General features: G+C 41.1%; 1 protein-coding gene across 1 annotated transcript; it reads right to left on the bottom strand.

Annotated features, from left to right (window-relative positions):
* Positions 1 to 775: 775 nt before the first annotated feature.
* LOC103180377 (ly6/PLAUR domain-containing protein 1) lies at positions 776 to 12685 on the bottom strand. The gene is made up of 3 exons (XM_007896183.2): positions 12434 to 12685; positions 11793 to 11930; positions 776 to 1409 (listed from the first exon to the last, which is right to left on the bottom strand). The coding sequence occupies exons 1-3, from the start codon at positions 12480 to 12482 to the stop codon at positions 1177 to 1179; spliced, it is 420 nt and encodes a 139-aa protein (XP_007894374.1). The 5' UTR covers positions 12483 to 12685; the 3' UTR covers positions 776 to 1176.
* Between the last annotated feature and the right edge of the window lie 1799 nt (positions 12686 to 14484).

The following is a 14484-nucleotide window of genomic DNA, read 5'->3' as shown; positions in this document are numbered from 1 at the left end:
AGCTGCCACACAACGTCTTCAGTTATATTTTTGGCATTATAATTTTAGGTCAATGGTTGAAAAGCTTGATTGAAAATATGCCTGTACAATGAATGGTGATATACTGCAGATTTTTTTAATAATAAATAATTGTCTTCCATTACACAATGCTGATTGTGGTTGTTTGCTGGATGCTGCTCTGAGTTCATTGTACCATGGCAGCATTGAAACTGAAGAAAGAGTGGACAAAATAATACTTCCGAGCTTACATAACCCTGCCATCCATCTCAGTTGCTTTCTTTTTTCTTCGCTCAGTTGTAAATCCGCACCTTTCTAATCTATCCTCTAAGCAGTTCCACTCCATTTTCTTGCAGTTACTACCCTGTAAGCTTTCTATTAAAGCTTATCAACATTAAGCCACTGCAGATCTCCTGCCAGTCTTCAGAACTGTAGAGGGGCCTCCACAAACCTGCTGCTCTATGCCTCACATAAACCCATCTGTATACCCAGGAAAATCAAATAGACATGACATGTATAAGATGAACCCAGACCAAGAGAAATAAACTCTGAGCTGACAGCATTAAGCCCAGTTGTAATGAGCTGCCTGTGAAAAAACAACTCACAACAACAACTTGCACTTACATAGCACTCTCCACGCAGAATAGCGTATCAGAGTGCTTAACAGTGGTGGAGCCTGGCTCTGAGTTGGGGGTGTGTGGGAGGTGGTCGTCAGCATGGTCGAAGAAGAAGGTTTTCAGGCAGGATTTAAGGAAGGGTAGAGAAGGGGCAAGGCGGAGGGATTAAGGGAGAATTTTCCAGAATTTCGGGGCATAGTGGCCCAAAGCACAACCCTGATAGTAGGCCGGAACTAATATCACAGGGCTTAGTCACATCTAACACTACAAACAAATGGAATGCATTTAAATGGAGACATTATACTTCTACAAAGCATTACTGTATCAAAGAAAAAAATATGAAATGGTTCCGAAGGGCTGTCAGTGATTTATTTTGAAGCCATTTTTTTAATATCGCTTAAAGTTTCAATATAGCAGTAAAATTAGAAAACCAGTCAGTGTTTTCAGTTAACAATAGTCAGTAATTAATATTGTAATGATAGCAGCAAAGCAAGGTAGGAATTTCTGCACTCCCAAACCAGTAATGATTCTCGTCACAGTTTGTTTTCTTTTATACATGAGTTTATGTTAGAAATGCTATTGTGAGTATTCCAACAGTGACAGAGAGTTTTAGATTGGCTTTTGAAGTTGCGGCTGAGTTTCCTCGCCTCCTAGGCCTTGGTCCATTACAGAGCGGAGTGTTGCAACAACTGATGCACACAGATCCCACCTTCCCTGGAGAACAGAATGACTGATATCCCGCAGATGTAATGAGGCAGGATGTAGAAGCAGCACAAGACTTTCGATACATAACTCCTGCCAAGAAAAGAAAGCTTTAATAAGCAGATTTTTGTTTTATTCAGCTACACAACTCAAAATAATCTTGATGTGTTTTTTTCCCCCAGCTCTCTCTAGCACACAGTTTTCAGAAAAAATGCTCTTTGTCATATTTGGAACTAAGGGGATTATTCCGCTCCGGGCACTCCTTGCAGCATATTAGTTTATGTGAACTAAACTATTTGTACAGTTTCATAAATTTGTCCTTGTGTACTTATAAATAACTCTAATGCAATTTTCAAATTAAATGAATATGATGTAAAATTAAATTATACTTTTCAGAGTGATTTATAAGAGCACAGAGACAAATTTGTGAAACTTACTGAACCACTCTGAATTCAGAGAAACACACAGAATGGGTCTCCACATGAACAACGCTATTCCCAATTTCAAACACTTCAGGTCAGTTTGTTTATTCCCTAGGCAATGGGACGTAGAATCCAGTCCACCTCTGTGTAGTTTCCGTCAGGCAGGTTCACTGATGGCATAATCCCTCAACATAAAATCTGGTAACTCAATCCACGACTGTTTGTGGGACACTACTGTGTACAATTAGCTTCCGCATTTTGCTGCCAAGTTTTGCCCACAAAATATATAATCAATCCGCTTTACAATATTTTCTGTGAAGCACTTTGAGACGTCTCAATGATGTGATAAGAGTCCTGTAGCTCAGAGGTTAGAGCACTCGCTTTGCAAGCGAGAAGCCTGGATTCGATCTCTCCGTCAGGGTGAGACCTTGGGAAAGTTTCCTTACTCCACACACCTGATAATAATCCCTCAAAAAAAACGATAATAAATTGGTCATTTCAATCCACAACTGTTTGTGGGACACTACTGTGCGCAATTGGCTGCCGCATTTCGCCCACAAATATACAGTCAATTCACTTTACAGTCTATTCTGTGAAGCCCTTTGAGAAGCCCTTTGAGCCCTCTAGAAGACATGAAACGTGCTCTATCAAATGCAAGGATTATTATTATTATATGCATAATAAACTTAACCAGCAAAATAGAAACCTGCCAAATAATATCAGATTAGGAGTCGGCTGTAGGCTGAAATTACACCTAGTCTTAGCCTTTAAGGCCTTAAGTAACATAACAGCTAATAAACACAACAACCTATCACTAAACCACATAGCATATCATACCACACATAGAACCTGCCAAAAAATGTTTCAAAGAATCATGTAATACCAATAATACAGAAATCATAGAAAGTTTACATTGCAGAAGTTGTGATTAATGTTTTTCTGATTAACAAAAAGTCTGCAAGAGCAATATTCATTCTTAATTTGCCTGTCCCCACATTTGAAAGGGCTTTGAAGCTTGTGAGTCCCATCTGTTATGTGAAGGCACTCACCATACATCCTGTCTGTGCTGGGTATTTGAGTATCTTAATTGCTTGTGTGAGGTTTTAGCCAGGAAGATTTGCAGAGCTCACCTGGATGGATATTCTGCATTAGCTCTGTCTGATACTGACCTCTACAGGTATTACCCAGATTGATTTTTCCAGGATTAAAAATAAAACCAAAAGCCAGTTCACTCTCTAAAAATAAAGGCAATTCCTCTTGATCAGTGCTCAATTGTTCAAACTAACAATCAAGGTCACTTGAAAGGAAATCTTGACAACAGCACAGGATTGTTTTAAGGGATTGTTATTCTCTCCCCTACCCAAAAATATTAGCTGCCCACTGAGACCTTCTAATCTCTTCTAGATTCATGGGATCCGAGAAACCAGCAGCAAATCACACTGAGCAGATTTTGACTCTCAGGTAAAAAGAAAACCTGAGTGCTGGGAACTGATTTTCCAGTTTGGGTGTTTTTGAAGTGAAGAGAGTGATACAAATATTTACTGTCCATTGCCTTCTAGGAGTTCTGTAGTACCTTGATTCATCTAGTACTCATGGTGACAGTCACTGTGGTGCCATTGGAAATCGGTATTATCTCAAACATCAGTGATAACATTAGTATCCTCTCTGGTGGGTTCTTTCTCTAGACTCTATTGCTTTGCAGTGAAACCCTCAGTATCTAAATACTTGCAGTCACAGCCTTCAATGCCAATGCCCTTGGTGTCAAGGACTGTAAATCAATAATAATCAGACAGACTACAAGTCCTCCATACAGGGGGATTGATTACTGTCAAAAGTAACATATGTCAGATTAAGGATCATTTTTTAAAAGAAGCTGAGTACTAGCACTATTTCTTCACACTGAGCATATTTTATATCCTTTGGAACCATTGTATCCAAATAACTGGTGCCATGAGAGGAGTAAATATAGGTTCATGTACCACATCAGGACTTTCAGCTCACAGTCTAAGCTATTATTCCGTTATAGTGCTGGCAGGGCATGGCATTGTTGGAGGTGCCATCTTTCAGATGACATGTTAAACCAAGTTCTTGTTTGTCTTTTCAAGTGGGCATTAAAGATGTTAAAGATTACTATTCAAAAAGGGAAGGGAGATTCTCCCAGTGTCCTGGCCAACAATCCTCCACATAAAATTGGTCATTCATTTCATGGCGGTTTATGGGATACAGCTGTGTGCGAATTGGCTGCCATATTGACCAATAAACGGACAGTCATTACACTTTACAGTATATCCTGTGAAATGCATTGACATGATTTGATGATGTAAAACTGCAAGCATTATTATAAATTAATGCTATGCATCCACACAATTGGTACCTATACAATATTAATAGGCTGTTTCCATTGGTCAGGGAGTCTGTAACCAAGGAACACAAATGTAAGATAGCAACTAGGGATTCTAAATGAGGAATTTAGGAGAAACTGCTTCATGTGAGATTGTGTAACTCGTTTCCTGAAACGGTGGTTGAATCCGATAATAGAGATTAATTCCAGGGAAAACTGGACCTTCACATGAGGGAGACGGGAAGGGTATGGGAGGGAGAGAGGAATCGGTGAAAACTCATGTGGAGTATAAACGCTGGCATGGACTGGTTGGGTTGAGTGAGCTGCTTCCATGCTATACATTTGTTGCTGTCCCCAATGCCCTTGTCATCTTGAGCTCTTTTCAAACAGTACTTTGCTTCGCTATCTCTCTCCCTGACTTCAAAAACCTATTAAAAACATATCTCTTCAACCATGCCTTTAGCCCACATCTTTACATCTCTCATTTCTCTGCACAGCGTCTACCATTACTTATGTCCAGCATTTTGTGATATTCTTTCATGTGAAATCAAGATGGTGTTGTTAACAACCTACCTAGAGCACTAACAGGTTTGCTTTTAGTGAAAGACAAGTAATCTGGCCTCTGTGTTTCATCAAGAACAGTAAGACTAAGGAAGGTCAGTGCATTGTAATTTTTAAACATATTTCAAGTTCATCGATACATAAACTCATGCAATTAGTTAGGCAGTCTGTAAATAATCTTGCGTAATTGAAGAAATCTGTCTTTTTTTTGGTTTACATGTAGTTTGAGCTGCTTGATATGCATTTGAAGAAAAGTATATTGGTTAAGGTTTGAAAGTCCCTTTTGTTTTCTATCAAGGTCATACATCAGATCTATTCAGGGCCTCACTTATGCTTTTAAGATACATTTTCTTCTTGGGGCAAAGGCTTATTTACTCTCCATCAGAATTGAGAGGGATGGGAATATACTGCACTTCTATTTTCTTCGGAAACAGACATTTCAGTTTCTGATCTAAGACTCCTGAGATTATTTATCCAGCAGTTTGTTCAATATAATAATTATCCTTACATTTGATATAGCATCTTTCATGTCAGGAGAACGTCTCAAAGGGCTTCACAAACTACTACATACTGTAAAGCTCAGTGATTGTGTATTTTGTAGGTGAACACAACAGTCAATGTTTGCACAGTAATGCCCCACAAACAACCATGATGTCAATGAATGCTGGGAACTGAATTTCCAGTTTTAGTGTTTTTGAAGTGACCAATATAAACTGTGACATATTTTATTTTGGGGATTTATTAGCCAGGACATCAACAGAAACTCCCTTCAAATAGCTTTTCAAATAGTGTGACTATTAGTATAGTTTGACCATTCTAAAAACAGGGTTGGATCCCAACGGAACTGCAAGTTTTCTTTGATTACAAAACAGAAAAATTGATCGGTAACCCCAAAAGTCAGGTTTTGAATTCCCTGCTCTCATTCTGCAATATAGATATGTGACTGCAATATATGGTTCTGCATAAGCAATGAATTATGAAGAGAGGTGGATAGTATTTTAGAATCCAAAAGAATTAAGAAATATCAGACCCTCAGACAACTGGTTTCCACTCAAAAATATTTTGTAGTGATAAAGATTTGAGAGAATGTCACATATTTTTGAACTAAAGAGGCTGTAAAAGAATAAACACTAATTCAGTTGGATATAATAAGTGATTAGAGTACATCTCTTCAATCTATACTTTTTCTTATTAAACACACCACACAACTATTTCTGCAGTTCAGTCTTTCATTGCCTATCTTTATTTATCTATTTTGTCTCTCTTTTTAGTTATTCGATTGTCTCTCTATTTAGCTATTCATCTTAAAGAGCTGGGCACCTATATGTTTTGCTATCTGGATGTCTATTTCATAAATACAGACTATCAATGGCATCACAAGTTGTTTCAAGATCAAATAGCTTAACTCCATATAGAACAACTGTGTTACATGGGAATTTTCATACAGTTTTCATACAGCTTTGAAGGTATCTTTAGAAGGTTCAAACAAAATTAACTTAAGGTTCCTCTCAGTAAAGACATTCCATATAATAATAATAATAATCCTTGCATTTGATATAGCGCTTTTCACATCGGAAGGACGTCCCAAAGCGCTTCACAGAACACACTGTAAAGTGAATTGACTGTAAATTTGTGGACGAACGCGGCAGCCAATTGCGCACAGCAATGTCCCACAAACAGTCGTAGATTGAAAATGACCAATTTATTATTGGTTTTGGTTTTGGAGGGATTATTATTAGGCTCTGTGTGGAGTAAGGAAACTTGCCCAAGGTTTCGCCCTGACCTGCCTGGAATTGAACTCAGGTCTCTCGCTTGCAAAGTGAGTGCTCTAACCACTGAGCTACAGGACTCCACATATGTTGGGGTATTAACAGCTCTTTTCCCATTGATGCTTGCTATTTTGACCTTTTGAGCCCATTGATTCCTGCAAACATATAAAATTCCTCAATTGGAAAACTGCAATTGTGATTGCTTCAATGTGAGTTCTGGCTCCAACCAACCATACGGTGAGTCTTTGATGCAGAGTCTAGAGGAATTTCTTATAAATTTAATTAACTAATAAAACAAGGAGAATTGAATTATCAGTTAAAGCAAATATTATTCTTATTTTAGATTGTAGTACAGTATATATGGGTTTGATTATATTGTAAATGTTCCATAGTGATTTCCTAAATTGTTTAGATATCTTTGGGATTAAAAATTATGACTTTGTCATAAATCATCATGAAATTTAGGAGCTATTACAATAAGAGCACCCAAAATATAAGAGGCAATGAGTTAGTGAGGCAAAGTTTATGCCATGCCTAGTCTTGAAAACAATCTATATTATTTTCCAAATGTATTAATGATATATTCTGTCTTGTTTCTTAATTGTTTATTGAGGGTCTGCCCTAAATTAAGATGGATATAACTTGTATATAACTTAATCTGATTAAGAATCTTGGATGGAACCAAGAGTCATGAGGGTGAAACTTGAGCAGCTTGCTTTTAAGAGTAGTGTTTCTCATTAACCATCTCAACAGCTGATACTGTCATATATATCCCCTACAATCTGGAACACTGTACTCTGACCTCAAAGATGAGTGGTCACCTAAATCCTTTTATTGGTTGTCATTTACATAATTATGTTCACCTGTAATTCTCCTATGCACATGCGTTTACGCCTGGCTAATACACACAAGTTAGAGTTGTTTTATTTACAGCAGTTTAAATAGCACTAAACGAGCACCGGACACAATTCCAGCCTTTACCAGCATTAGACACAGTTTATAAATCGTTAAATACTAAAACCAACAATGACACTTCACACGCTGACTTTCAGAGCAACTCTCAAAATTTTCTTTTACAAAAAGGGTATCTCCAGATTACTTGCTTAGACAGCATTCAGTTTCTTTTTCTTCCAAAGGCTGAATAACAAAAATTCTCTCTGCCAAGAGCCACTGATGGAAATCTCAGAGTTCACTTGGTCCCTAACTGAAGTGAAGAACTGCTTTCCAGCTCAGGTTTAACAGCTGGAAAGTTCTTTTGATGTGTGGTGACTACTCTTTGAAGATGGATTTATCAGTACGTACTAAAATAGAATGGTACACTGCAGACATTTCATCTCTCCATCCAATGCAAAACCTTCTTGTTAATTAACCACACAAAGACATTAAATTTCTGTTACTAGACCCCTTTGATCTGCACAAATCAAAAAAATCTCTGAGCCCATTTTGTGTTTGTATACTGCTGGCACTATGACTCTACCTGAAAGAGCTCTATTTTAAAAATGAGACCATTTTTTCCAAATGTTATTTATTCTTTGGAAGAAAAATAAGCTTGAGTCCATGAGAAGAGAACCAAAAGGCACTTTGTCCAAAAGTATTATGAATCCCACCGTAAACAAAAAATGCAATGTTTGTAATTTTGTATTATACATGCATGTACTCATCTATACACATACATGCAGGCACACATACTCGTAGTTTGTACTTCATATAGAAAAAATGTTTTTTACTATTCTGCAGAGAGTTCAAATATTATTCTCAACAAATCTAGTCCCTTTTTGACTGATCTCGACCTAACCTTGTCACCTTTTGACCATATAATAATAATAATAATAATCCTTGCATTTGATATAGCGCTTTTCATGTCGGGAGGATGTCCCAAAGCGCTTCACAGAATATACTGTAAAGTGAATTGACTGTATATTTGTGGGCGAACGCGGCAGCCAATTGCGCACAGCAATGTCCCACAAACAGTCGTGGATTGAAAATGACCAATTTATTATTGTTTTTGGTTTTTGGAGGGATTATTATTAGGCGTGTGGAGTAAGGAAACTTGCCCAATGTTTCGCCCTCTGCCTGGAATTGAACTCAGGTCTCTCACTTGCAAAGCGAGTGCTCTAACCACTGAGCTACAGGACTCCACTTATTATTCTTCATTCTATTATTTTTCCAGAAACACGTCTAGTTGCCTCTGAAACCCTTTTATATTAATTGCTTTTATGCTAACTTACTCCCTAAATCTATTTTCTTTTGTAGAATAGAAATTCTGCCTGATTTATTTTCTTACTCTTAACCTGCAAACTACTCATTTATCTCCCACAACATATGGACCCATCACAGTGAACAACCTACCTGAATTCGTTTTATTAATTGTTTTCATAATCTTGAAAACCTAAAGTCTTCCCTTTGCTAAGAAAATAAAACCAATTTCCATAAAACCTGATACCCAGATTCAGATTGGTTGTTTACCATTTTACCTTCTCAAGGATACGCTTGTATTATGTTTGTTCAATTCTGTGACATTTACAAAATGATGGGAATCTATATTCTCATATAACTATTGTCATTTTCCATATAGACAAATGTAGAATTATTTGCTTATCTATAATTTAATTAAGGAGTTTCTGGAACATTGTGGAGTACTGTAGCTTATTGGTTGGAGCACTCGCCTCGCAAGCGAGAGGATCTGGGTTCGATTCCTGGGCAGGACGAAAAGTTAGGCAAGTTTCTTTACTCCACACATCTCTGTTTACCTAGCAGTAAGGAGGAACCGGGTGTTAGTCAATTGGCAGATCGCTTTTCCAGAAGTAACAATCCCTTCAAAAATAAAAATAATAATTTGTCACTCAATCCATGATTGTTTGTGGGATATTGCTGTGCACAATTGGCTTCCGCATTTCTCCCACAAAATATACTGTCAATCCATTTACAGTATATTCTGTGAAGCGCTTTGAGATGTCTCAAAGATGAGATAAGCCACTATATCAAATGCAAGGATTATTATTATAACATTTCAATCCAAAAGAGCAAAACGCAACTACTATACTTTATAACATTCTCTGAATTGACTCAGAATTAGAAAAGGGAAAACTATTCATTATCTAATGTGTAACTTACTGATTAATATTAATTGTTTACTATACTGTTAAATTATTTTAAGAAGTTGCATTTTTGGAGCGTCTTATCATACCAAAATACAAAACGTGATTAAAACATATCTAGGGTGAGGGGACAGCCTCTTTGAGTGAATTTAGCAGCAAATTGGACTTATAAAATCTCACAAATGGGGTGAATGACCAATTACTTTGAATGATTGTTAGCCAGGACACTGGGTGAAATTCTTTTTGAATTGTCATTGCATCTTTATTGTATGCCTCAAAAATATGTGGACAAGATGTCTCATTCAAAAGACACTATCTCCAGCAATGCAGCAATATTAATGGCAAGCAATGTGGTTTAAGCTGGTTGACTCCAGCAGTATCCCAACACACACTTTGGTAAGCAGATAATGTCCCATGTTCTATTTCACCATCTGTGATGAGTTTGCTTATCTTAAGCATAGCAATATCAGGGGAATTACAATTGGCAGCAGCACCAATGAGCGGGGGAGAAAGAAAAAAATCAGGGAAGGTCCCCATTTTTGATCACTATCCAATCATTCCAGCAAAAAATGGTTGTACAGCCCCAATCAAATAACTTGCCAGCACTCATTGCAAAATAATCATTTAAAGACATACCAGAGGGGGAAATTGGTGCCAATTAAATTGCATCATAACATGAGTTAATGCTTTTAAGAGAGGAGGGCAACATTTTTAAAAAATTGTAGCGAATTATTTTTTTAAAAAATGCATATGAGCTATGTATTAGGATGTCAATTATAAACATCAATAAGTTAATTACAAACACCAATAAATATAACATTTTGGGAAAAAGCCAAAACAAAATTAAACATCTTAACAACTCTGTAGGCTTCTGTTCAAGCAAGATAGTGACTAAGAAAAATGGGCTTGCAGTCTTTCAGACTTCAGCGCAAAAAAAACTTATCTTGAGACCTTTTGGCAGTAAGTGATGTCCAATTCTCAATGACCGCGATTCTATATAGCGCAGAGATGGCTTGGACAAGAATTGTTCTACACCTCAGGGTAAATGTAAACCTTTGGATTGCGTTGACACTGGAACACAGGATGTTTTATAAGAGAATTTTAAGTCAATATACAGTCGGAATTTCTGGCGCTTTCTTCATTTAAACTTCTCAATTCAGAATTGTATATCAAGTATAGCATATAATACTGTTTTCCATAACACTTTGAAATACTCTATTTAATATTATTTTGGTTATTATGTGGAACATTTGGATGTGCAATGAAAATGTTGAAAATAACCTCTGATTATCCTAATTATCAATCAAAAATACTTATTTATATGACTGTACAGCACAGAAAATGACTGCAGACAAGATCATGCAAAAATGTAATGACATTAACTTTTCACATTTTGCCTCAAATTGGGAATTTAGTTTGTTTCCAAAATAATAATAATAATCCTTGGATTTGATATAGTGCATTGAGACTATTCAAAGGGCTTCACCGAATACATATAGTGGATTGACTGTGTATTTTGTGGGTGAAACACGGCAGGCAATTGCGCACAGCGGTGTCCCACAAGCAGTCATGGATTGAGTGACCAATTTTTTTAAAAAAATACATGTCAGGAACTTGCTGACACTTAATGATGAAGCGTTAATGCAAACTTACATATTCTTTTTACAAGTTTACTGCATGCTTTACTGCTCCTCCTACTATTCAGAATTCAAACCTTTGAAAGTCTTAAACTGCTGTAAAGCTAAATTTAAACCAATCCGGTTTCCTGCAAATGCTTTTCCCCAAATTATCTTCGAAATGGAAAATCATTTCCACTGAAGTTCAAAGCGTTTACAGCCTCCAACATTCATACAGTTAAAGGCTACAATCGCACCACAGTACTGGAATGAATCGATTTCAATGTGCAGGTGCGTCAGGACAGACCGATGAATACAGAAGAAAAAACCGAATGGGCAGATTAATCGATCAGCTCACTTTTATGTGTATAAGATTTATTTTTTCGCATATTGAAAACTGGGTTAGTTACCAGAACTCCGAACACTCCATTGGGCGATGGGGCTATACTTCACTGCAGACAGAAACTGGCTGGTCTATACAAATTAAATCAGGAATGTTTATTGTAGCTAGTGGAGGGGAAGAAATTTTAATTACAAGGTTACAGTGTCAGATTAATCTATATTCCGTTGCTTTATGCTTCACCCACCGACAAAAGTCGTTGTGCCTAAGGATAAATTGAAACAAGTGGATCTGAATAAATAATTCCCAATGCAATGATGGTTTCTTACCGTCACTTTTTACAATCACTTCTTTCAGACACATGTCCTGCACGTTGATTGTACAATTTGCAATAAAGTCTGGAGATGAACAGTCATCGTTTAATCGGAATTCTTCGCACTGATAACACTGGATTTGAAACCCAAGCCCTGAAATAAAGTTAAAATGAACACGATGTCGGTAAATCGACTGTCGAGACAGCCTTTCTTCTCTTAGTGTGTCTAAGGAATTGTATCTGCAAAGGGAAAATGGGCAGATAGCGAAATAACTCGGGATACTGCAAACCATCTGTCATCTGCAACATCTCAAGTCCAGGCTTGGCACACTGTGCTGAGCATCTGATCACTGCTCTTTAATCCTCTGTATTAACTTTTATTGTCATTACTTAAGCGACACAGCCTTTCGATTCACACACAGCGATTAAACGTAAACTAAACCGCAGAAAAACGCCTTCTTTAAATAAAAAAAACCTTGCATATAAGTTGACTGGGGACCAAACAAGGAAGTGAGCAGCAGAATTTTAGAACGAAAATTATTGGGTTTTTTCTGCACTATTATTTTAGGCAAAATAATGACTTGAATTTTTTGTCCTGTGCAATTGAATTTGGCTCAGGGAAGGAGGGAGGAGAGAGAGAGAGAGGTTAGAGCTTACCTGTGGAAGCTAAAAATCCGCAGAAAGTTGAGTAAAACAAGAGCTCCATTCTCTGTGAAGCTCCGCACTGAAGGCTGAAGGCAGTTTTGTGGAGCGTTCGATCAGGTTGGGTTTTAGACAACGCTGAGAGGCACTGACACAGGCACAGGCACAGGCACTGACACAGGCACTGACACAGGCACTGACACAGGCATGTTGTGCCTGTGACAGGCTGGGCTGGGGGCAAGGCTCTGGGCTGGGTTGGCAGAGTGGGCTGGCAGGTTGGGGGCTAGGCTGGGGGTGGCAGGTTGGGCTGGGGGTGCTGAGTGGGGTGCTGGGTGAGGGTGCTGGGGGTGCTGGGGGCGGTGCTGGGGGTGCTGGGGGGTGCTGGGTGGGGGTGCTGGGTGTGCTGGGGGGTGCTGGGTGGGGGTGCTGGGTGGGGTGCTGGGGGTCCTGGGTGGGGTGCTGGGGGTGCTGGGTGGGGTGCTGGGGGGAGGGGTGCTGGGGGTGGGGTGCTGGGGGTGCTGGGGGTGGTGCTGGGGGTGCTGGGGGGTGGGGTGCTGGGGGTGCTCTGGGGGGGTGCTGGGGGGGTGCTGGGGGTGGGGTGCTGGGGTTGCTGGGGGTGGTGCTGGGGGTGCTGGGGGGGAGTGCTGGGCGGGGGTGCTGGGGTGCTGGGGGTGGGGTGCTTGGGGGGGTGCTGGGGGGGTGCTGGGTGGGATGCTGGGGGGTGCTGGGGGGTTGCTGTGGGGGGTGCTGGGTGGGGTGCTGGGTGGGGGTGCTGGGTGGGGGTGCTGGGTGGGGTGCTGGGTGGGGTGCTGGGTGGGGTGCTGGGGGGGTTGCTGTGGGGGGTGCTGGGTGGGGTGCTGGGTGGGGTGCTGGGTGGGGTGCTGGGTGGGGTGCTGGGGGGGTGCCGGGGTCTGGGAGAGCTGAGAGTTTGGAGAAGGGACAGAGTGGAAATGCTGAGAGGATTCAGACATTCACACAAACCGCGTCACAGCGGCCATCTGTCATTGGGAACCGAGAGAGACGTCCAGACATGTTTAAATGATGGAAAGAGAGAGAGAGAGGGGGGGAGAAGGAGGGGGAGGGAGGGGGGGAGGGGAGGAGGGAGGGGGGAGTGGGGAGGAGGGAGGGGGGGGAGTGGAGAGGAGGGAGGGGGAGTGGAGAGGAGGGAGGGGGAGTGGGGAGGGGGGGGGGGAGGAGGGGGGGGAGAGGGAGGGGGGGAGGAGGAGGGGAGGGGGGGGGAGGAGGAGGGGAGGGAGGGGGAAGGGGAGGGGAGGGAGGAGGAGGGGGGGGAGGAGGAGGGGAGGGAAGGGGGAGGAGGAGGGGAGGGAGGGGGGAGGGATGGGGGAGGGGAGGGAGGGGAGGGGAGGAGGGGAGGAGGGGAGGGAGGGGAGGGAGGAGGGGAGGGAGGGGGGAGGGAGGAGGGGAGGGAGGGGGGAGGGGAGGGGGGAGGAGGGGAGGGAGAGGGGAGGAGGGGAGGAGGGGAGGGGAGGGGAGGGAGGGGAGGGGGAGGAGGGGGGAGGAGGAGGGGAGGGAGGGGGGAGGGGGGAGGAGGAAAAAATAAAAAAGGAAACGGAAGAAAAGGCGAAGAAGCTCAGTGGAGAGGAGAGCGCGAGGTAAGGTACGGAGTCGGGATGGTGCTCACTGGCTCAGATTGGGGAGTGAGGGGGGGGTTGTAAAGAGGCGAATGAAAAGTGGGAACTGGAAAATAGCACTGAGGGATGGAAATGTAAATGGAAATGCGAGTGCAGTGCAGAGATGAAGAGGTGTGAGGGGGAAGGTGTGAGCCTGGAGCGAGGGATGGCTTATGGCTTTCCAGCCAGTGCTGTGTGAGCGCTGCTGTCAGTGTGTGTGTGAGTGTGAGTATGGGTAAGTGTGTGAGTGTGTGTGGGTATGAGTGTGTGTGTGTGTGTGAGAGTGTGTGTGTGTGTGTGTGAGTGTGTGTGAGTGTGAGTATGGGTAAGTGTGTGAGTGTGTGTGGGTATGAGTGTGTGTGTGTGAGTGTGTGAGTGTGTGTGGGTATGAGTGTGTGTGTGTGAGGGTGTGTGTGTGTGAGTGTGAGTGTGTGT

This window comes from Callorhinchus milii, unplaced genomic scaffold (assembly GCF_018977255.1).
Source record: "Callorhinchus milii isolate IMCB2004 unplaced genomic scaffold, IMCB_Cmil_1.0 Scaffold6, whole genome shotgun sequence".
NCBI classification, from domain to species: domain Eukaryota; kingdom Metazoa; phylum Chordata; class Chondrichthyes; order Chimaeriformes; family Callorhinchidae; genus Callorhinchus; species Callorhinchus milii.
The sequence above is the reverse complement of the archived record's forward strand: the minus strand, read 5'-3'. Positions and strand labels throughout refer to the sequence as shown.

Coding starts and splice junctions, on each gene's coding strand:
- LOC103180377 (XM_007896183.2), bottom strand. CDS start 12,482: ATGGAGCTCTTGTTTTACTCAACTTTCTGCGGATTTTTAGCTTCCACA. Junction 11,931..12,433: donor CGGATTTTTAGCTTCCACAG/GTAAGCTCTAAC, acceptor ACTTTATTTCAG/GGCTTGGGTTTCAAATCCAG. Junction 1,410..11,792: donor AGTGATTGTAAAAAGTGACG/GTAAGAAACCAT, acceptor TTTTCTTGGCAG/GAGTTATGTATCGAAAGTCT.